Source organism: Scyliorhinus canicula, chromosome 13 (assembly GCF_902713615.1).
Source record: "Scyliorhinus canicula chromosome 13, sScyCan1.1, whole genome shotgun sequence".
In the NCBI taxonomy this organism is placed as follows: Eukaryota; Metazoa; Chordata; class Chondrichthyes; order Carcharhiniformes; family Scyliorhinidae; genus Scyliorhinus; species Scyliorhinus canicula.
Window position 1 is genome coordinate 70,227,307 of NC_052158.1, and position 23,886 is coordinate 70,251,192.

The following is a 23,886-nucleotide window of genomic DNA, read 5'->3' on the forward strand; positions in this document are numbered from 1 at the left end:
CGTGTGCGAGGCTGAGCCTCATTCAATTTAAGGTGCTGCATAGAGCTCACATGACGGGGACAAGGATGAGCCGGTTCTTTGGGGGTGAGGACAGGTGTGTCAGATGTCTGGGAAGCCCAGCGAACCATGTGCATATGTTCTGGGCATGTCCGGTGCTGGAAGGGTTCTGGAAGGGGGTGGCAAGGACGGTGTCGAAGGTGGTGGGGTCCAGGGTCAAACCAGGATGGGGGCTTGCGATCTTTGGGGTCGGGGTAGAACCGGGGGTACAGGAGGCTAGGGAGGCCGGAATACTGGCCTTTGCGTCCTTAGTGGCTCGACGAAGGATATTAATTCAATGGAAGGACGCGAGGCCTCCAAGCGTTGAAACTTGGATTAACGATATGGCTAGCTATATTCAGCTAGAAGGAATCAAATTTGCCCTGAGAGGGTCGGTACAGGGATTCTCCAGGTGGTGGCAACCTTTCCTTGACTTTTTAGATCAGAGATAGACGTTCGGGGTCGTGGCAGCAGCAACCCGGGGGGGGGGGGGGGGGGGGGGGGGGGGGGGGGGAAGGGAGGGGAGGGGAGGGGGGGGAGGGGAGGGGGGCAGCAAGGGTCGTGGGGGGACATGCACGACTGTAACGCGGGCAAGTCTGCTCGCTGCTCATGTCTGAAACTGCAGGCTGCCTTGTTTGTTAAGGTTGCCTGGGGGGGGGAGGACTGGTGCGCGCGAGAGGGCGGGCGAGGGAGGGACATTTGCCTAGAGGGATTGTGTTGTAAATAATTTAAAAATTAGTAGGGGTAAATGTTTGTATGGAAAAACTCTTTCAATAAAAATTATTTAAAAAAAAAAAGAAGGTTCCTCAGAAGCATAGAATCCCTACAGTGCAGAAGAAGGCCATTCGGCCCATCACGCCTGCAACAGCCCTCTGAAAAGCCACCCTACCTAGGCCCCCTCCCTCACCCCACCCCATAACCCCACCTAGCCTGCACATCTGTGGACACTAAGGGGCAGTTTAGCATGGCCAACCCACCTAACCTGCACATCTTTGGACTGTGGGAGGAAATCGGAGCACCCGGAGGAAACCCACGCAGACACGGGGAGAACATGCAAACAACACACGGTCAGTCACCCAAGGTCGGAATCAAAGCCAGGTCCCTGTTGCTGTGAATTAACAATTGTCCCACCGTGCCGTCAATAAAGTGAACCAATAAAGAATTTTCAGAGGATAAGTACTGAAAGAGTGAAGTGAGAAGCAATCTTTTCTCACAGTGTTGTTATTACATAGAATGATAGAATAGGCAGAATTGTCTGCTCCAGGGCTATGTCTCATAGTGGGAGTGGGAAGTAGGAGTGTTTTCTACCACTCTAACCCAGCAGCAACACATGCCAAATTTTGCAATGCTGGCTTATGCAGCAGGGGTTTCCCAATGACTTGCACGGTGGGACGGGCAGGATGGTCACGTCCTTTGCCTTCCTATCCGGGTGCCATATTTCAAAGGCGCCCAACAGCAATCAATTCATTGCACGCTGGACTTTGGAGCAGAACATGGCGGTCAGGAGCCATCCAGCTTTGGACCCAAAGATCAGCGATGCCTCACTGGACACACTTTTGAATACGGTGGGGAACAGGAGGGACGCTCTTCACCCGAAGAGCCGGACTCTAGTCTTCAGTTGCAGCCGGAGGAATAGCATCACACAGCAATAAAGCCTCGATTGAACTTGTCTCTCGTCTTTGACTGCAATTGTTAGCGCCACAATTTAGTGCTGTGTGATTTTCCGTACACCATGGACATCAGAATCAAGCCTGACCGTCTGCGGCAGGATCCGCAGTCGCCTCACGCCAGGAAAGACTTTGTTCACTGGCTTGCAGTTTTCGAGGCCTACATCTCTTCAGCGGACCCTCCCCCAACGGAGGCTCAGAAAAAGAAACTCCTGTACTCAAGACTTAGCTCCAGTGTCTTTCCGCTAATTCGAGATGCGACTGACTACACCAGAGCTATGGAACTGCTCAAGGAGAACTATGCACAGTCGACGAACACCCTGTTTGTGAGGCATCAACTCTCTACTCGCGTCCAGCAGCCGGGTGAGTCGATTGAGGACTTCTGGAGGGCCCTTATACCTCTGGTACGAGACTGCGACTAGCGGGCCCTCACAGCCACGGAACACTCTGACTTACTCATGCGCGATGCCTTTGTCACAGGCATTGCATCGGACCCCATCCAGCAACGACTGCTGGAAAGGGCCGCCCTCGACCTCGCGGCCACAAAGACTCTGGCGCTTTCCATGACGGCCGCCTCCCGTAGTGCGCGAACTTACTCCGCTTGCCGCTCGGCCCACCCGTCCTACCCCTCGTGGACCCGACAAACGGCCCCCCAGGCTCACCCGTCCTACCCCTCGTGGACCCCGCAACCGCCCCCCCCCAGCAGCCACCCCCGCGCACTACGCTTGCGCTGCTTGCCGCACCGCACTCCCTGGGGATCCCCACTGTTACTTCTGTGGTCAGCAGAAGCACCCCCGCCAAAGCTGCCTGGCCCGCACCGCGACCTGCAAAGCTTGTGGCAAGAAAGGACACTTTGCAGCAGTGTGTCAGTCCCGGACGGTTGCTGCAATCGCACCCCCTTCCCCTCGCCTCAGCCGATCGCACAATGGGCCCTGCCGTCCGTTACCCCCGACCCCACGTGCGATCAGTGGGCGCCGCCATCTTTCGCTGCCCCCGCCACGTGCGCTCCATGGGCGCCACCATCTTCATCCCCCACCACCATGTGCGTTCCATGGGCGCCGCCATTTTGTCCCGACCCCACAACGTGCACTCCATGGGCGCCGCCATTTCGTCCGACGGCATCTTCTCCCACACAGGTACTCCAGACCCTGCCATTTTGTCCTCCCCTGGGATGGGGCCACGGGACACGGGTTGCTACCGCTCCTCGTCGGACTCATCTGACTCGACTGCTGATCGCCCGCTACTCGCCTCCGTTACACCCGACCAGTCGCGTCCTCGCAACCTGGCACCCTCTTCCACATCGGTGCTGGTCAACGGCCACGTGATCTCCTGCCTCATCGACTCCGGGAGCACCGAGAGCTTCGTCCACCCGGATACGGTAAGGCGCTATTCCCTTGCGGTCCATCCCGCCAACTGGCAGATCTCTCTCTTGCCTCCGGGTCCCACTCTGTCCCGATCCGGGGTTTCTGCCTGGTTAAACTTACTGTACAAGGCGTGGAATTCGACCGTTTCCGACCTTACATTCTCCCCAACCTCTGTGCATCACTCTTACTAGGCCTGTATTTCCAGTGCAATCTCCAGAGCCTCACCCCCAAATTCGGCAGATCCCTACCTCCCCTCACCGTTTGCGGCCTCACAACCCTCAGGGTCGAGCCTCCCTCTCTCTTTGCCAATCTGACTGTGGATTGCAAGCCCGTCGCCACCAGGAGCAGACGGTACAGCACCCAGGACAAGGCCTTCATCAGGTCCGAAGTCCATCGGCTGCTTCAGGAGGGTATCATCGAGGCCAGCAATAGCCCTTGGCGAGCCCAAGGGTTAAGACCGGGGTGAAGCACAGGATGGTCGTGGATTACAGCCAGATCATCAACCGGTACACGCAGCTCGACGCGTACCCCCTCCCCCGCATTTCTGATATGGTCAATCAGATTGCACAGTACCGGGTCTTCTCTACTATTGACCTGAACTCCGCCTACCACCAGCTCCCCATCCGTAAATCGGACCGTCCCTACACTGCCTTCGAGGCAGACGGTCGTCTGTACCAATTTCTTAGGGTCCCCTTCGGCGTCACGAATGGAGTCTCGGTATTTCAACGAGAAATGGACCGAATGGTTGACCGGTACGGACTGCAGGCCACCTTCCCGTACCTCGACAATGTCACCATCTGCGGCCATGACCAGCAGGGCCATGACGCCAACCTTTCTAAATTCCTCCACACCGCATCTCTCCTTAATCTCCCGTACAACAAGGAGAAGTGCATGTTCCGCACAGACCGCTTAGCCATCCTCGGCTACGTAGTCCAAACGGACTACTGGGGCCCGACCCCGACCGCATGCGCCCCCTCATGGAGCTTCCCCTCCCCCACTGCCCCAAGGCCCTCAAACGCTGCCTGGGGTTCTTTTCTTATTACGCCCAGTGGGTCCCACAATACGCGGACAAGGCCCGCCCACTTATCCAGTCCACACATTTTCCCCACTCGGCAGAGGCACAACAGGCCTTCGCCCGCATTCGCTCTGACATAGCCAAGGCCGGGATGCACGCAGTAGACGAGACACTGCCTTTTCAAGTAGAAAGCGACGCTTCAGATGTCGCACTTGCCATCGCTCTAAACCAGGCAGGCAGACCCATGGCATTCTTTTCACGCACCCTCCACACCTCCAAAATTCGACATTCCTCTGTTGAAAAGGAGGCCCAGGCAATCGTTGAAGCGGTGCGTCACTGGAGGCATTACCTGGCCAGCAGGAGATTCACTCTCCTCACTGACCAACGGTCGGTAGCCTTCATGTTTAACAACACGCAGCGGGGCAAGATCAAGAATGACAAAATCTTGAGGTGGAGGATCGAGCTCTCCACCTATAATTACGAGATCTTGTATCGCCCCGGCAAGCTCACCGAGCCCCCAGACGCCCTCTCCCGAGGTACATGTGCCAGCTCACAAGTGAACCAGCTCCGTGGCTTGCACGAGAGCCTTTGCCATCCGGGGGTCACTCGCTTGTACCATCTAATCAAAGCCCGCAATCTGCCCTACTCCGTCGAGGAAGTACGGACAGTCACCAGAGACTGCCAGGTCTGTGCCGAGTTCAAGCCGCACTTCTACTGGCCAGATCGCGCGCGCCTGGTGAAAGCGTCTCGCCCCTTTGAACGCCTCAGCGTGGACTTCAAAGGGCCCCTCCCCTCCACCGACCGCAACACCTACATCCTTACTGTGGTTGATGAATTTTCTAGGTTCCCCTTTGCCATCCCATGCCCGGATATGACGTCTGCCACCGTCATCAAGGCCCTGGATTCCATTTTCGCCCTGTTCGGTTTCCCCAACTACATCCACAGTGACAGGGGATCCTCATTCATGAGTGATGAGCTGTGTCATTTCCTGCTCAGCAGGGGTATCGCCTCCAGCAGGACGACCAGCTACAACCCCCAGGGAAACGGGCAGGTAGAGAGGGAGAACGGGATGGTATGGAGGGCCGTCCAGCTGGCCCTACAGTCCAGGAACCTCCCAGCCGCTCGCTGGCAGCAGGTCCTCCCTGACGCGCTCCATTCCATTCGGTTGCTACTGTGCACCGCGACTAACATCCCGCCAGCAGCCAGCACCAATACCGCCAGCACCTACACCAACGTCGCCACCACAGCTACGCCGATCACAGCGGAACATTCGACCGCCGGTTCGGCTCAACCTGTAACCTGCTGACCGGATGGACTCTTGGTTTTCTTTGTTTCAACCCTTTTGTAAATATATCATCCTTTGTACCACAGTTACATGTCACCCCCGCCGGACTCAATTTTTACAGGGGGTGAATGTGGTGATAACCACTGTAGATATGTGTACTTGCAGTAGGGGGATGTATGGCTGTACCTGTAATACAGGTTCCTCTGGTAAGCCCCTGCCGGCTAGCTCCGCCCACAGGGAGCTTGTGTATAAATATGCGTGTGAGTCACTCAGACTCTAGTCTTCAGTTGCAGCCGGAGGAATAGCATCACACAGCAATAAAGCCTCGATTGAACTTGTCTCTCGTCTTTGACTGCAATTGTTGGCGCCACACTGCTCCTGCATAAAAACCCTTCACAAGATGCTGGATTGCTGTCTCCTTGCCCCACTGCAGTACATGTGATCTGGAGGTGACTGTGGGTCACTGACCCAGACACATTTTGGGGATGGATGTGGTCGGGCTGGTTGGCATACAGGGGAGCTGCTGCTGCCATGTCCTGTTGTCCTTTTAGTTACTGGAGCCTGTGAGTCTGGAAGGTGCTACTGAAGTACCCTTGGGGACCAACAGCAGTGCATGTTCCAGATGGCTCGCAGTTGCCAATGGGTTGATGGTGATAATTGGCAGCATGTGGATGTAAACTGCATCACTTACTCACAAACCATCTTCTATCTTTACGGCAGAGAGGAGAGCGCACAACAGGTACAGGAGAGAGAAGACGGGAGGGGAATTCCCAAACTCTGCCCCTCCCATGCAGTATGAAGGCTGCCGGGCTGTCAGGAGAGAATCGTACCATTCCTCTAGCGAGTCCGGCCTCCTCAAACCATCTGGTGAGGAAACTAATGTCTGCACATAGATGGTGCTGAGTGCAATGGAGGAAGTAACGCAGGCAGTCACTCACTCTCTCCTCTTTCCATTACAATTGGCAACAAGAAGAGGGTCCTGGGTCCAGCCCCAGCTCCAGCCCACAGAGGAGTGAGGAGGATGATGAATACAATGAATTCTCACCGAAAGAGCCGTCACAGCGTTCACCTGCACCCTCCATCAGCTCAAAGACACACACCTCGTTGGGTCATAGACCTAGTTTAGGCTGGGCCTCAAACACATGTCCGCAGAAAGAGGAGGCAATGACAGCCAACGTCACCATCAATCAGTGGACTACTGGAGAAGAGGCTTCTGCTAAGTCTGAGTTAGATGATGAGCCTCTGGGAGCAGTCCCGGATAAGATGCTGGATATGCAGCGAGCGACGGAGAAAACATCAGGCAGAGGTGTCAGAGACCCTCAACAGAGTGGCATGTGAGACAGAGGGGTCCAGTCTGCCTGCTCTCTGGTGTGGTGGCATTGATGTACGCATACAGCGAGGTCTCCATGTGTAGGACGGTGGACACTGGAGAATCAGCAGAAAGCCGAATTTCTGCACCTGGAGTATTTTGCGTTTATCAAAAATGATGAGACTTTCTCCTCGAGCTTCAGAAGTGAACAAATAAAGCACGTGGGCATCAACCCAGCAGCATCGTTCGCAATTCCAGGCGCCCGACACTAGTGTCTTATCCCCAACTCTAGCAGGGCGGAGAAAGATTCTTACAGTTTACATCATCAGATCCATCTTTATCATTACCAGCCTACTGGTAATTACTGGCATTACCAGCAATTCTGCTCTTAAATAGATTAAAATTGACAATACATTGGTTGCTGACTCTCTGAGCCTCAGTAATTATTTGAGCTAATTTAGCACTTGAGAGATTCATAGTGCCCTTCCAGATGATGGGGTTGCGAGCTTTGACACAGTTCAGTGCTTTAAGCATGATTGAAGTGTTCACCTACCTGAACAGACAGCATATTGTCCTCATTTATAAATATCCTGTAAGTGTAGATGCGGTTTTCAAACCTGCAAAAGAGGAACAAATAAAATGAGACAATTACATTTGGTTTGAGTAGAATTATTTCCAAGGCCGCGATTTAATGGACCCTTCATGCCTGACTTGCCGATACGATGAGGCAGTTGAATCTCGCAAGAGACCTCTCGGGGAATTTGCGATGCTCGAAACGCCTTGCGCGATTTAACAAAATTTTGCGAGCTGACGCGATCTGAAGCAAGATCTAGATATATATATTTAAATGTACCATTATGTTCATTTACGTACGCCTGCACTGTATTCTCCCGGCGCCCTCGCTTGGGAGACCTCCATGGCACCGTTTAGCACTGGTCCACACAAACGTGGACCAGGTGCAATGGCACTAGGGGGGGTCCCCAGGCTATTAGAGACCTCACGGTGATCAGGCTCTGGGTAGGGCTGCACCCTGGCACTCCCACTGGCAGCCGAGCACCTTGGCACTGCCCACCTGGCATCTTGGCACTGCCACCTGTGCACCATGGCAGTGTCACCCTAGCACTGCCAGGGTGCCCAGGGGCATTGCCAGGCTGGCAGGGGCACAGTCAGGGTGCCAAACTGGCAGTGCCAAGGTGCCTGGATGCCAGGTATCAGGCCTGGGGGTGCCTTGCCCTAAGAAGTGGAGTGACTAATGACTGGGGGGGGGGGGGGGGGGGTGGGCAGGAGGATCTCATAAGATGTGCGTTGGGTGCAGAGGGGGGAGTCTGGAGCTTGCAGTGGGGTAGTTGAGGGGGGTCGAAAGATCAGGCTGCTTTTAAAAATGGCGCACTGATACGCAAATACTCTTCCTGCGCTGGTGAGCTCAGCTCGACAGCCAGGAAGTGAATATAAATGTGGCCTCAGCGGGGCTTCGTGCCATTAAATAGCAGTGTCATTCCCGGCACTGCAGGCGCCACGAAAAACCCCGCTAAACGCGCCCAAAGCGGGACTCCATTTCTGCCCCATTAAATTGCACCCCATGATTGTTGGACACCCTTTACTTTGATCGGCCCACATTCCCACCTTCCCCCCCCCCCCTCCCCCGTCATCCCCCCAAAACTACCCACCCCCGAAAAACAAAAAGAAAAGGGCACAACATCTCCCTTCATCAAAGAACAAAAGTAGAGCACAGGAACAGGCCCTTCAGCCCTCCAAGCCAGTGCTGATCATGATGCCCAAACTAAAAAAAGCTTCTGCCCTGGCTCGGTCAGTATCCCTCCAATTCCTTCCTATTCATGGACCCATCCAGATGTCTCCCAGATGTTGCTAATGTGTCTGCTTCCACCACATCCTCAGGCACCCACCAATCTCAGTGACATAAACTTATCCCTCACATCTCCCTTAAACTATCCCCCTCTCATCTTGAACCTGTGCCCCTTTGTAATTGACACTTCCACCCCCTTGGGCTCCGTGTTCCATTTCTGTAACCAGCTTCTCGACTCCTCTGTGAGTGAGATTGAAGTACCAGTGATGGGCCAGAATGGCCTCTTTCTGTGCAGGACTATTCTACGGATTTGGTGTTCACACGTTAAAAGAGAGAATATGCCGTAGCTTTCATGTTTCATGATGTCCCAAAGAACTTCACGGCCGGTCAAGTACTTTTGACGCAAGGTCACAGTTACAACGTAGAGAAATGCGGCTGCTAATGTCTGCACAGCAAGATCCCACAAAGAGCAAAGAGATAAATGGCCAGATAAACTATCCTTCTTTTGGTGATGTCGGTAGAACACAAGAACAGAAAATGTCGGAGCAGGAATAGACTATATGACTAATTGAGCTTGCTCTGCCATTCAGAATGATCACGGCCTTCATGGGCTCCAACTCCATTTTCCCACCCGCTCCCCTTATCTCTCAAATCCCTGATATGAACAATCTATTCATCCCAGCCTTAGCCTTGAAAGATAAATGTTTCCTGGAATGGGAGATTACTCAAACTTGTATCAAATAGAACATAGAACATACAGTGCAGAAGGAGGCCACTCGGCCCATCGAGTCTACACCGACCCACTAAAGCCCTTACTTCCACCCAATTCTCCCAAACCCCAATAACCTCTCCTAACACTTTTTGAACACTAAGGACAATTTTAGCATGGCCAATCCACCTAACCTGCATGTCGTTGGACTGTGGGAGGAAACCGGAGCACCCGGAGGAAACCCACGCAGACACAGGAAGAACGTGCAGACTCCGCACAGACGGTGACCCGGCAGGGAATTGAACCTGGGACCCCTGGCGCTGTGAAGCCACAGTGCTAACCATTGTGCTATCGTGCTGCCCGATAGAATGATCTTTATATTCACCGCATGAAAGTAGATGTGTATTTGGTTTAACAACTGCACCTCTGCTATGTAACATTCCCTGAATACTGTAACAGAGTGACAGCCTGGATTATCTTCACAGGTCTCTGCAGCATGATCGCACTAACTTCCCGGCTGAAAATCAACAGCACTACCACTAGGCAAAGAATGACACTTAAAAACTGCACTCATTTACAATGTGTAAGCCTAAAGAAATGCAACCGAGATTCACAACCTTATAGTAACCACAAACTTTCACTCCAAATGTTTTGCACTGGATTTTAATCCAACTAAAAGTGTGCAGAAGTAAAAGACAGCATCTGGCCCAATGTCCCACCCAGTCCCAGAGTGTGAAAGGACAGTGTGTGACCCACTGTCCCACCCAGTCCCAGAGTGTGAAAGGACAGTGTCTGACCCACTGTCCCACCCAATCCCAGTGTGAAAGGACAGTGTCTGACCCACTGTCCCACCCAGTCCCAGAGTGTGAAAGGACAGTGTCTGACCCAGTCCCACCCAGTCCCAGAGTGTGAAAGGACAGTGTCTGACCCAGTGTCCCACCCAGTCTCAGAGTGAGAAAGGATAGTGTCTGACCCACTATACCACCCAGTCCCAGAGTGTGAATGGACAGTGTCTGACCCAGTCCCAGAGTGTGAAAGGACAGTGTCTGACCCACTGTCCCACCCAGTCCCAGTGAGAAAGGACAGTGTCTGACCCACTGTCCCACCCAGTCCCAGAGTGTGAAAGGACAGTGTCTGACCCACTGTCCCACCCAGTCCCAGAGTGAGAAAGGACAGTGTCTGACCCACTGTCCCACCCAGTCCCAGAGTGTGAAAGGACAGTGTCTGCCCCACTGTCCCACCCACCCCAGAGGGAGAAAGGACAGTGTTTGAGCCACTGTCCCACCCAGTCCCAGGGTGTGAAAGGACAGTGTCTGACCCACTGTCCCACTCAGTCCCAGAGTGTGAAAGGACAGTGTCTGACCCACTGTCCCACCCAGTCCCAGAGTGTGAAAGGACAGTGTCTGACCCACAATCCCACCCAGTCCCAGAGTGTGAAAGGACAGTGTCTGACCCACTGTCCCACCCAGTCCCAGAGTGAGAAAGGACAGTCTGACCCACTGTCCCACCCAGTCCCAGAGTGAGAAAGGACAGTGTCTGACCCACTGTCCCACCCAGTCCCAGAGTGAGAAAGGACAGTGTCTGACCCACTGTCCCACCCAGTCCCAGAGTGAGAAAGGACAGTGTCTGACCCACTGTCCCACCCAGTCCCAGAGTGAGAAAGGACAGTGTCTGACCCACTGTCCCACCCAGTCCCAGAGTGTGAAAGGACAGTGTCTGACCCACTGTCCCACCCAGTCCCAGAGTGTGAAAGGACAGTGTCTGACCCACAATCCCACCCAGTCACAGAGTGTGAAATTAACGTGTCTGAATCACTCACCACATATGATCTCTATTTTTTATTTCAATTGTACAATACCTGTTCAGCCAAGGTTTGATGGAAGAGTATAAACTGAACTTTGCTCTGTCGCTAACGCATCCTGTAATTAATCTGGATGACTTCAATAAGATTAACAACATGAAAAATGAAGTCCCTTTCAGATGAAAAGTGTTAGTCTGTGTCTATATCTCTCTATGGCACCAAACCCTGGCCATTGTCTTGTCGAACTGCAGAAACTGGTTGGAATCTGTCCTCACCCATTTCACCTGCAAACCTTCGGGCAACAGAGCTTGGTAACTTCATTCCAGACTGGATTTGAATTGAGAAACCTGAGATCAAAGATGAGTTGATGTCTGATCAGCCTATGATGGCTTCACTTAGCTTTGTCTGTTGATCTTTTACTTGAGGTCAACGCTGGTCTAATTTTGGCCTCATGTGCATCCCCTGGATAATCAGCGCATCACCGGTGCCATCATTTAATGCCAAGTCTTTCGCCTCTGCAATCCCCGACCTGTACTTCTCCGTCGCTCTACTTCCCTTTCTACTTTTAAAATGCTCTATATTTTCTCCACCCAGGTAGGATTAACTATTTGAGCCTTTCTTCTTCCATTGATACCCGGAATCATTTTGGTCATTTTTCTCCAAATCCTTTCTAAAGCAACTCAATCTATTTCAAGGCAGGGCGACTAAAACTGCCTGACATGCTACAACAACAACTTGTATTCGTATAGCGCCTTCAGCATCGTAAAATAAATTCCTAAGGAGATACACAAGAGCAATTCTCAAACAGAATTTGACACCTAAGGAGATATCAGACCAGATGACCAAACGTTTGGTCAAAAAAAGCAGTTTTTAAGCCGCAGTTTAAAGGAGAATGAGAAAGGTAAAGAGGTAGAGAGGTTTAGGGAGGTAATTCCAGTGTTTAGAGCCCAGGAAGCTGAAGGCAAGGCTACCAATCGTGCAGTGATTAAAATCAGTGATGCTCAAGAGGCCTTGAGCTTTGAATTGGAGATCTGTGCAATCTGCTTGGTGCAATTGTGTTTCATCTGCTTTCAAAAACAAATCTAGGATCGTCTTTATCCGAGAGAATTCAAAGTAGAACATAGAACATAGAACACTACAGCGCAGTACGGGCCCTTCAGCCCTCGATGTTGCGCCGACCTGTGAAACCATCTGAAGCCTATCTGACCTACACTATTCCATTTTCATCCATATGTCTATCCAGTGACCACTTAAATGCCCTTAAAGTTGGCGAGTCTACTACTATTGCAGGCAGGGCGTTCCACACCCCTACTACTCTCTGAGTAAAGAAACTGCCTCTGACATCTGTCCTATATCTATCACCCCTCAATTTAAAGCTATGTCCCCTTGTGTTGGTCATCACCATCCGAGGAAAAAGACTCTCACTGTCCACCCTATCTAACCCTCTGACTATCTTATATGTCTCTATTAAGTCACCTCTCAGCCTTCTCCTCTCTAACGAAAACAACCTCAATTCCCTGAGCCTTTCCTCGTAAGACCTTCCCTCCATACCAGGCAACATCCTAGTAAATCTCCTCTGAACCCTTTCCAAAGCTTCCACATCCTTCCTATAATGTGGTGACCAGAACTGCACGCAGTACTCCAGGTGTGGCCGCACCAGAGTTATGTACAGCTGCAGCATGACCTTGTGGTTCCGAAACTCAATCCCCCTGCTTATAAAGGCTAGCACACCATATGCCTTCTTAACAGCCCTATTAACCTGGGTGGCAACTTTCAGGGATTTATGTACCTGGATGCCGAGATCTCTCTGTTCATCTACACTACCAAGAATCTTGCCATTAGCCCAGTACTCTGCATTCCTGTTACTCCTTCCAAAGTGAACCACCTCACACTTTTCCGCATTAAACTCCATCTGCCACCTCTCAGCCCAGCTCTGCAGCTGTATCCTATAACATCCTTCAGCACTATCCACAACTCCACCGACCTTCGTGTCATCTGCAAATTTACTAACCCATCCTTCTACACCCTCTTCCAGGTCATTTATAAAAATGACAAACAGCAGTGGCCCCAAAACAGATCCTTGCGGTACACCACTAGTAACTGAACTCCAGGATGAACATTTGCCATCAACCACCACCCTCTGTCTTCTTTCAGCTAGCCAATTACTGATCCAAACCGCTAAATCACCTTCAATTCCATACTTCCTTATTTTCTGCAATAGCCTACCGTGGGGAACCTTATCAAGGTAGGTGTAGCACATTGTCAGGGCTGCCTCATTTCTGATTGAAGAAATTCTGGTGCTTTCCAATTAAGAAAACACTTGCATTCGCATAGTGCCTTCCACAACCGCAGATCACTTCGAAGCGCCCTACATTTTAAATAGTGGTCACTGACATTATGGCAGAAGGATGGTTGCTAATTTGTGCAAAGAAAAGTACCTCAAGCAGCAATATGATAATGACTTGATAGTCTAGTTTAGTGATGTTGGTCAAGACACGAGGGATAAGTCCCTTGCTCTTGTTTGGATAATGCTTTAGGATCCTGCAACTGTGATTAAATGTTACATGATCATTGTGGCACTAACAATTGCACACAAGACTCGAGTGAAGTACAAGAGAGGCTTTATTACAGTGAGATGCTATTCCTCCGGCGGCAGCTGTAGAATGGCATCTCAGTGAATCTTACGAATATTTATCCAGCTCCCATTTAAGCAGTCAGTACAGGGATCCCCTGTGGTCGTTCCCCTTAGTAACAAGTATACTGTTTTGGATACTTGAGGGGGGGGACTTACCAGGGGTAAGCCATGGGGTACGGGCCTCTGGCACGGAGTCTGTCCCTGTTGCTCAGAAGGGAAGGGGGGAAAGGAGTAGAACATTAGTAATTGGGGACTCAATAGTCAGGGGCACAGATAGGAGATTTTGTGGGAGCGAGAGAGACTCACGTTTGGTATGTTTCCTCCCAGGTGCAAGGGTACGTGATGTCTCGGATCGTGTTTTCTGGGTCCTTAAGGGGGAGGGGGAGCAGCCCCAAGTCGTAGTCCATATTGGCACTAATTTTTTAAATTTTTTTTTATAAATTTAGATTACCCAATTATTTTTTTCCAATTAAGGGGCAATTTAGCGTGTCCAATCCACCTACTCTGCACATTTTTGGATTGTGGGGGCGAAACCCACGCAGACACGGGGAGAATGTGCAAACTCTACACGGACAGTGACCCAGAGCCGGGATCGAACCTGGGACCTCGGCGCCGTGAGGCGGTTGTGCTAACCACTAGGCCACCGTGCTGCCCTTATATTGGCACTAATGACATAGGTAGGAAAGGGGACAAGGATGTCAGGCAGGCCTTTAGGGAGCTAGGATGGAAGCTCAGAGCGAGAACAAACAGAGTTTTTAGGTAGGAAAGGGGACAAGGATGTCAGGCAGGCCTTTAGGGAGCTAGGATGGAAGCTCAGAGCGAGAACAAACAGAGTTGTTATCTCTGGGTTGTTGCCCGTGCCACGTGATAGTGAGACGAAGAATAGGGAGAGAGAGCAATTAAACACGTGGCTACAGGGATGGTGCAGGCGGGAGGGATTCAGATTTCTGGATAACTGGGCTCTTTCTGGGGAAGGTGGGACCTCTATAGACAGGATGGTCTACATCTGAACCTGAGGGGCACCAATATCCTGGGGGGGAGATTTGTTAGTGCTCTTTGGGGGGGTTTAAACTAATTCAGCAGGGGCATGGGAACCTGGATTGTAGTTTTGGGGTAAGGGAGATTGAGAGTATAGAGGTCAGGAGCACAGATTTGACTTTGCAGGAGGGTGCCAGTGTTCAGGTAGGTGGTTTGAAGTGTGTCTACTTCAATGCCAGGAGTATACGAAATAAGGTAGGGGAACTGGCAGCATGGGTTGGTACCTGGGACTTCGATGTTGTGGCCATTTCAGAGACATGGATAGAGCAGGGACAGGAATGGTTGTTGCAGGTTCCGGGGTTTAGGTGTTTTAGTAAGCTCAGAGAAGGGGCAAAAGAGGGGGAGGTGTGGCGCTGCTAGTCAAGGACAGTATTACGGTGGCAGAAAGGATGCTAGATGGGGACTCTTCTTCCGAAGTAGTATGAGCTGAGGTTAGAAACAGGAAAGGAGAAGTCACCCTGTTGGGAGTTTTCTATAGGCCACCTAATAGTTCTAGGGATGTAGAGGAAAGGATGGCGAAGATGATTCTGGAAAAGAACGAAAGTAACAGGGTAGTTGTTATGGGAGACTTTAACTTTCCAAATATTGACTGGAAAAGATATAGTTCGAGTACATTAGATGGGTCGTTCTTTGTACAATGTGTGCAGGAGGGTTTCCTGACACAATATGTTGACAGGCCAACAAGAGGCGAGGCCACATTGGATTTGGTTTTGGGTAATAAACCAGGCCAGGTGTTAGATCTGAAGGTAGGTGAGCACTTTGGAGACAGTGACCACAATTCGGTGACCTTTACGTTAGTGATGGAAAGGGATAAGTATACCCCGCAGGGCAAGAGTTATAGCTGGGGGAAGGGCAATTATGATGCCATTAGACATGACTTAGGATGTGTAGGTTGGAGAAGTAGGCTGCAAGGGTTGGGCACACTGGATATGTGGAGCCTGTTCAAGGAGCAGCTATTGCGTGTTCTTGATAAGTACGTACCAGTCAAGCAGGGAGGAAGGGGTAGAGCGAGGGAACCGTGGTTTACCAAAGAAGTGGAATCTCTTGTTAAGAGGAAGAAGGAGGCCTATGTGAAGATGAGGCGTGAAATTTCAGTTGGGGCGCTTGATAGTTACAAGGAAGCGAGGAAGGATCTAAAGAGAGAGCTAAGACGAGCAAGGAGGGGACATGAGAAGTCTTTGGCAGGTAGGATCAAGGAAAACCCAAAAGCTTTCTATAGGTATGTCAGGAATAAAAGAATGACTAGGGTAAGAGTAGGGCCAGTCAAGGACAGTGGTGGGAAGTTGTGTGTGGAGGCTGAGGAGATAAGCGCGATACTAAATAATACTTTTCGTCAGCTATTCACTCAGGAAAAAGATAATGTTGTGGAGGAGAATGCTGAGACCCAGGCTATTAGAATAGATGGCATTGGGGGCAGCACGGTGGCCTAGTGGTTAGCACAACTGCCTCACGGCGCTGAGGGTCCCAGGTTCGATCCCGGCTCTGGATCACTGTCTGTGTGGAGTTTGCACATTCTCCCCGTGTCTGCGTGGGTTTCGCCCCCACAACCCAAAAATGTGCAGTGTAGGTGGATTGGCCACGCTAAATTGCCCCTTAATTGGAAAAATAATTGGGTAATCTAAATTTATAAAAAAAAGAATAGATGGCATTGAGGGGCGTAGGGAAGAAGTGTTGGCAATTCTGGACAAGGTGAAAATAGATAAGTCCCCGGGGCCTGATAGGATTTATCCTAGGATTCTCTGGGAAGCCAGGGAAGAGATTGCTGAGCCTTTGGCTTAGATTTTTATGTCATCATTGGCTACAGGAATAGTGCCAGAGGACTGGAGGATAGCAAATGTGGTCCCTTTGTTCAAGAAGGGGAGTAGAGATAACCCCGGTAACTATAGGCCGGTGAGCCTCACGTCTGTTGTGGGTAAAGTCTTGGAGAGGATTATAAGAGATACGATTTATAATCATCTAGACAGGAATAATATGATTAGGGATAGTCAGCATGGTTTTGTGAAGGGTAGGCCATGCCTCACAAACCTTATCGAGTTCTTTGAGAAGGTGACTGAACAGGTAGACGAGGGTAGAGCAGTTGATGTGGTGTATATGGATTTCAGTAAAGCGTTTGATAAGGTTCCCCATGGTCGGCTAATGCAGAAAATATGGAGGCTGGGGATTGAGGGTGATTTAGAGATGTGGATCAGAAATTGGCTAGTTGAAAGAAGACAGAGAGTGGTGGTTGACGGCAAATGTTCAGAATAGAGTTCAGTTACGAGTGGCGTACCACAAGGATCTGTTCTGGGGCCATTGCTGTTTGTCATTTTTATAAATGACCTAGAGGAGGGCACAGAAGGTTGGGTGAGTAAATTTGCAGACGACACTAAAGTCGGTGGAGTTGTAGACAGTGTGGAAGGATGTTGCAGGTCACAGAGGGACATAGATAAGCTGCAGAGCTGGGCTGAGAGGTGGCAAATGGAGTTTAATGTAGAGAAGTGTGAGGTGATTCACTTTGGAAAGAATAACAGGAATGCGGAATATTTGGCTAATGGTAAAATTCTTGGTAGTGTGGATGAGCAGAGGGATCTCGGTGTCCATGTACATAGATCCCTGAAAGTTGCCACCCAGGTTGATACGGTTGTGAAGAAGGCCTATGGTGTGTTGGCCTTTATTGGTAGAGGGATTGAGTTCCGGAGCCATGAGGTCATGTTACAGCTGTACAAAACTCTGGTACGGCCGCATTTGGAGTATTGCATACAGTTCTGGTCGCCTCATTATAGGAAGGACGTGGAAGCTTTAGAACGGGTGCAGAGGAGATTTACCAGGATGTTGCCTGGTATGGAGGGAAAATCTTATGAGGAAAGGCTGATGGACTTGAGGTTGTTTTCATTAGAGAGAAGAAGTTAAGAGGTGACTTAATAGAGGTATACAAAATGATCAGAGGGTTAGATAGGGTGGACAGTGAGAGCCTTCTCCCGCGGATGGAGGTGGCTAGCACGAGGGGACATAGCCTTAAATTGAGGGGTAATAGATATAGGACAGACGTCAGAGGTAGGTTTTTTACGCAAAGAGTGGTGAGGCCGTGGAATGCCCTACCTGCAACAGTAGTGAACTCGCCAACATTGAGGGCATTTAAAAGTTTATTGGATAAGCATATGGATGATAAGGGAATATTGTAGGTTAGGTGGCCTTTAGTTTTTGACTTCCCATGTCGGTGCAACATTGTGGGCCGAAGGGCCTGTACTACGCTGTATCGTTCTATGTTCTAGGTCCCTGTGGGCGGAGCTAGCCGGCAGCGGTTTACCGGAGAAACCTGTAATACAGGTACGGCCATACATCCCCCTACTGCAAGCACACATATTTGAATCACCAGAATCATGTCCACAGATCTCTGAAGGTTGCCACTCAAGTGGATAGAGCCGTGAAGGAAGCCTGTGTTAGCCTTTATTAACAGGGGGCTTGAGTTTAGGAGCCGTGGGGTTATGCTGCAACTGTACAGGACCCTGGTGAGACCACACTTGGAATATTGTGTGCAGTTCTGGTCACCTCACTATAGGAAGGATGTGGAAGCATTGGAAAGGGTGCAAAGGGGATTTACCAGGATGCTGCATGGTCTGGAGGGTGGGTCTTATGAGGAAAGATTGAGGGAGCTAGGGCTTTTCTCTTTGGAGCGGAGGAGGATGAGAGGCGACTTAATAGAGGTTTATAAGATGATGAGGGAGATAGATAGAGTGGACGTTCAGAGACTATTTCCTCGGGTGAATGTAGCTGTTACAAGGGGGCATAACTATAAGGTTCAGGGTGGGAGATATAGGAAGGATGTCCGAGGTAGGTTCTTTACTCAGAAAGTGGTTAGGGTGTGGAATGGACTGCCTGCTGTGATAGTGGAGTCGGACACTTTAGGAACTTTCAAGCAGTTATTGGATAGGCACATGGAGCACACCAGAATGACAGGGAGTGGGATAGCTTGATCTTGGTTTTGGACAAAGCTCGGCACAACATCGAGGGCCAAAGGGCCTGTTCTGTGCTGTACTGTTCTATGTTCTATGGGTTCTCCCACACTCCAGTCGTTAGTCGGCCAACATTTTGATCCTTGTGATGTACTGTCTTCCTATGCCAATTGAAAAGCAAAATTATTCATTACTCAACTGAGTTATGCTTGTCTGTCAGCCAGCCAAACCTTTTCCCTCATTCTCATCTGCTAATGAGAAACGTTCGATGAAAATGATAACCAAACAATCTTTTTCAATGAGATTTTGCAGCTGGTCACACCGGCGGGATCTTCCGGTCCTGCTGACGGTGCACCCCCACCCTGGGTTTCCTGGAGATGTGAGATGGATCCAATGGGAAATCCCAGCGACAGCGGCGGGACCAGAAGACCCCACCGTAGGCCAATGGCGGGCCATCTCCCACCGCGAGAAACACGCCGGGGGGAGGCCAGAGTCTCCCCCGAAGTCTCGACGTTTTTTTTCTCCAGGATTGCACACAGCAGTGTCCTGGAGATTGATCTTCAATTCCTGGAGACTCCAGGCCAATCCAGGAGGGCTCCTCTTGAATCGGCAGTTTAACTTTTCAGTCGAAAGACTGAAAACTTCTGACAGTGCAGCACTCCTTCAGTGTTGCTCTCATTTTGAATTCTCTTGTATAAAAGCTGTTTTGGAAAACTCTGGAAGGCTCCATTTAAACAAACAACAGATGAGCAAATATTCCAAGCACTAATTTTTCAAACAATAACAAGGAACATCTACTAATTAGAACAACGGTTAGGGAAATTCCAAAGGGATCTTAATCCCAGACCAGATTCTTTCAGAGTGCAGCAATCCAGTCCTTAATTGTACATCTATAGAACATAAGAAAGTAATGTACACAAACCACACAAAGTTAGCGTGTTGGCACAGCCAGCAAGTGGAATATTCGCCTCTATTGCAAGGGAGCTGAACATAGAACATACAGTGCAGAAGGAGGCCATTCAGCCCATCTAGTCTGCACCGACCCACTTAAGGCCACACCTCCACCCTATCCCCGTACCCAATAACCCCTCCTAACCTTTTTGGTCACTAAGGGCAATTTATCATGGCCAATCCACCTAACCTGCACGTCCAGACTGTGGGAGGAAACCAGAGCACCTGGAGGAAACCCATGCAGACAAGGGGAGAACATGCAGACTCTGCACAGACAGTGACCCAGCGGGGAATTGAACCTGGGACCCTGGCGCTATGAAGCCACAGTGCTATCCACTTGTGCTACCTTGCTGCCCAACAGTACAAGAGTAAGGAAATGCTCCTACAATTGTACAGGGCTTTGGAGTGAGCACATCTGGAGTACTGTGGAAAGTTCTGGATTCCATACATAAGGAAGATATGTTATACCTGCTATGGAGAGAGTTCACTAGGTTGGTTCCTAGGATGAGGGAATTACGTATTTAAGTGAACAGTTCAGCTCAGTTAAATATGTCGGCGCACGATGCTCCCGAAACCCTTCGATGAACGCCTACGCCTGGGAGACCTTGCCATGGTGCCATTTAGTACTGATCCACACAAATGTGGACCAAACATAACAGCAACTGGGGGGGGGGGTCTCCCAGGTCATTAGAGGATCCAGGGATATTGGGCTCTGGACAAGGCCCTGGCACTCCTGCTGCCACCTGGGCACCTTGGCACTGACACCTGGGCACCCTAACAGTGCCACTAGGTGGCACTGTCAGGCTGATGGGGCATTGCCAGAGTGCCAGGCTAGCACTGCCAAGGTGCCTCGGGACCAGATTGCCCATGCCCGGAGTGCCCTGCCCTTATGAGGTGGGGCTTGAGGACATCCTAACAGGCCAGTTGGGGTGTTGGGGGTTTCATGTCTGCGGTGGCTGCGGTGGGGAGGCTATGGGGGGATTGTTGGGGGAGGGGGGAGGGGGCAGGGCATCTCTCCCTGCACTGGAAGCAAGGTAAGTGTGGTCTCGGTGGGTCTTCCTCGCCGAGGGCAGAGTCCCGGTTGGTAGTGGATTCACCCCGCTAAATACACCTAAAACGGTACTCTGTTTTTTACCAGTTAAATCGCGCCCTATATGCCTGCTCAAGCTGTGGTTCAGGGGTTAAGGCAGACTGCAATGTCACTCATGGAAGGGGCTGGGTCTGTTGTATTTTCATTTTTTCAGTCTGCCCTGCGTCTGTTGTTTTTAATTTCATTTTTAGAGTTCTGCTCTTGGTTTGGAGAAAAAGAGTTGTATTTCTTCAACTGACTTCTGAAAGCTGCTCGCCAAGGACTTTGTGAATAATCTGTGTTTTCCTTAAATGTTAATGGGATTGATCCCATGTTAGTAAAGTTTGTTTTAATACAACAAAACGCTATTTGTCAGTGGAATCACTCCTTTCCTCACATTTTACAAATTCAAAAACTGTTGGGATTTATATCTGGTGGTCCGGACGTAACACCTCAAGAGAAAAACATCCTCCCCACCTTTCTCTTAAATGAGAGGCTCCTTATTTTTAAACAGTGACCTCTCGTTCTAGATTCTCCAACAAGAGGAAACATCCACTACACCTTGTCAATACTCTCAGGATCTTAAAGGTATCGACCAAGTCGCCTCTTACTCATCTAAACCTGAATGGACATAAGCCTAACTTGTCCAACTTTTCCTCATAGGACAACCCGCCCTTTCCCGGTATTAGTCTAGCAAAGGCAAAGTCACCATAGTCCCAGATAACTATTGGCTGCTTTCCACTTTGAGGGGGAGAGCTGGCTGGTAGTGATTTAACCTGAGGGTCGCCACACCTCAGGTGAGGGGCAAGGTTGAGAAGGTGGGACCTTCATGGAAAAATCTCAGCCAGTATGGGAATTGAACACACACTGCTGGCCTAGTACTGTATCATGAACTAGCTGTCTAGCCAAGTGAGCTAAACCGGCGACCTATTTGTCCAGTAGACCTAAATACTAGGTCAAGTTCGGGGACAATATGGTCTACTCCAGCTCCTATTTCTGATTTACCTAGATACACAGAATGAAAAATCAACATTAATGAATATTACAGATAAGACACAGAGTGGAGGATGTTCTATTCTAGCCATGTTTAATTGAAGCAGAATGGGACCTGCATAATCTGAAATACCAAAACTTGAAGGTACAGCAGCTCAATGACCTTATCTAAGTCCTAAGGCTCAACTGCGATCATTTTCTTGTTGGTGGACGCTGCTACATTGACAACACTCATTCAGTTGTCAGCAGCATACACAGCCAGGTTAACAGCAGTCGCTCTCAGTCAGCTCTCAGGGCAGCACGGTAGCCTTGTGGATAGCACAATCGCTTCACAGCTCCAGGATCCCAGGTTCGATTCCGGCTTGGGTCACTGTCTGTGCGGAGTCTGCACATCTTCCCCGTGTGTGCGTGGGTTTCCTCCAGGTGCTCCGGTTTCCTCCCACAGTCCAAAGATGTGCGGGTTAGGTGGATTGGCCATGATAAATTGCCCTTAGTATCCAAAATTGCCCTTAGTGTTGGGTGGGGTTGCTGGGTAATGGGGATGGGGTGGAGGTGTTGACCTTGGATAGGGGGTAGGGTGCTCTTTCCAAGAGCCGGTGCAGACGCGATGGGCCGAATGGCCTCCTTCTGCACTGTAAATTCTATGTAATCTATGTACCATTATGCTGTACTGACTGTCAGATAAACTGCATGATTATTATGGAATTTCCTGACTTCATTCCCTTTCACGGACTCATTTCATGACCTCAACCAATGGGACAGTTTTATTCCCTCTCACCAGCCTAATGATCAGGATTGAAGCCTGGAGCTAATCATTTTGGGGGGAATTCACTAGCGCCAATCATTGACTGTTCAAACAATGCCAGAGTTTGCACTCCTCTGACTATCGTTTGATGGCTATAACAAGCAAAGAGATTGCTTTGGTTGCCGTGGAGATGCCCTCATATCTCCTTGAGAAAAAGATCTGCCCCTGAGTGATGAGATTTAGAGCAACAAGGATTAATGATACCAAAACCCAAAGACTAATCCGACTCCTTTTCCTGGACACGGAGGGTAAAATTGTTTAGTGCCAGTCGGACACTCTTAGCAAATCAATAATCAGCTGTACTCCACAATCAGCCTTCTTTGCGGTTGAAGCTAATGGAAAATAAATTTCAGCCCATTGTAAAACAGGCTGATGATTTGCAATCACCCATTTTGCACTCCTGTTGTAGACCCATTTCAGCCTCTGGGTGTTTGTGCATGGATTTCTCTGTATGTTTGTGTTAATATATGCACACAAATTAATATGCCCACATATGTATACTTAAATTAAATATTAAAAGATCAAACTGACATAGCACAGGAGGCAGCTGTAGGTCTCTTGAACTGGGTCATCCCCCCACTCCCCCACCTAGCCTTTTCAAGTAATTTTCCTATTTCTTTCAAAAATTATTCTTGAATCTGCTTCGGCTGCTCTTTCAGGCAATGCAACATTATCATAGCAATAACTGGCTGTGTAAAACATTTGCTTCCTCATACCTATTCTGGTTCTTTCATCCTTTCAGTTTACAATTTGAGTCTTTCGGTTACCAATACTTCCGTCACTGGAACCAGTTTCTTTTCTCTTAGTCTGTCAAAGTGTGCATGATTTTTGACACCTCTATCAAATCTCCTCTTAACTTCCTCTGCTTTAAGGAGATGAATCCCTGCTTCTCGAGTCGCGTCGCAATGGCTGAAGTTCCTGGTCTCCAGGACCATTTTAGTAAATCTCCTCTGCACCATTGCCAAGGTCTTGCCATCCTTCCCAAGGTGTAGTGCCCAGAACTGAAAACAATACTCTAGCTGGAGCCTAGCCAGTGTTATGAAGGTGTTGCATAGCTTCTGTGCATTGGTATCTCGTGCCTCTATTTATAAAGTCAAGGGTCCTACGTGCTTTTCTAACAGCCCTCTACATTTGTCCTGCCATCTTCAAGGTTTGTGTACACACACTTCCAAGTCTCTCAATTCCTGCACTCCCTTTAAGATCAATTTATATTGCCTTTCCTTATTCTCCCTCCTAAGATGTATCACTTCACACTTCTGAGTGTTCAAGTTCATCTTTTCAGTCTTCCCATTTCACCTCACTGTTGACGACATTTCTGAGGTTTGTGTCATCTGCAAACTTTGAAATTATGTCCAGTATAGAGTCCAGGGTGTTAGTATGGACTAAAAGGAGCTGTGCGTATATCTATTTGTACACATGCCTGCATAATACAGTGTGTGAGAGTATATGGAAGTGTGAGCAGCATCTGTGATC

At 49.8% G+C, this 23,886-nt stretch overlaps 1 protein-coding gene across 1 annotated transcript in view; it reads right to left on the minus strand.

Annotated features, from left to right (window-relative positions):
- Positions 1 to 23,886, minus strand: part of LOC119975612 (phosphatidylinositol 3,4,5-trisphosphate 5-phosphatase 1-like) — a 181,103-nt gene that overhangs the window by 146,263 nt on the left and 10,954 nt on the right. Inside the window, exon 2 of the mRNA XM_038815401.1 lies at positions 7,230 to 7,293. Within this exon, the coding sequence (XP_038671329.1) occupies positions 7,230 to 7,293 (64 nt within the window). The remainder of the gene's footprint in view (positions 1 to 7,229; positions 7,294 to 23,886) is intronic.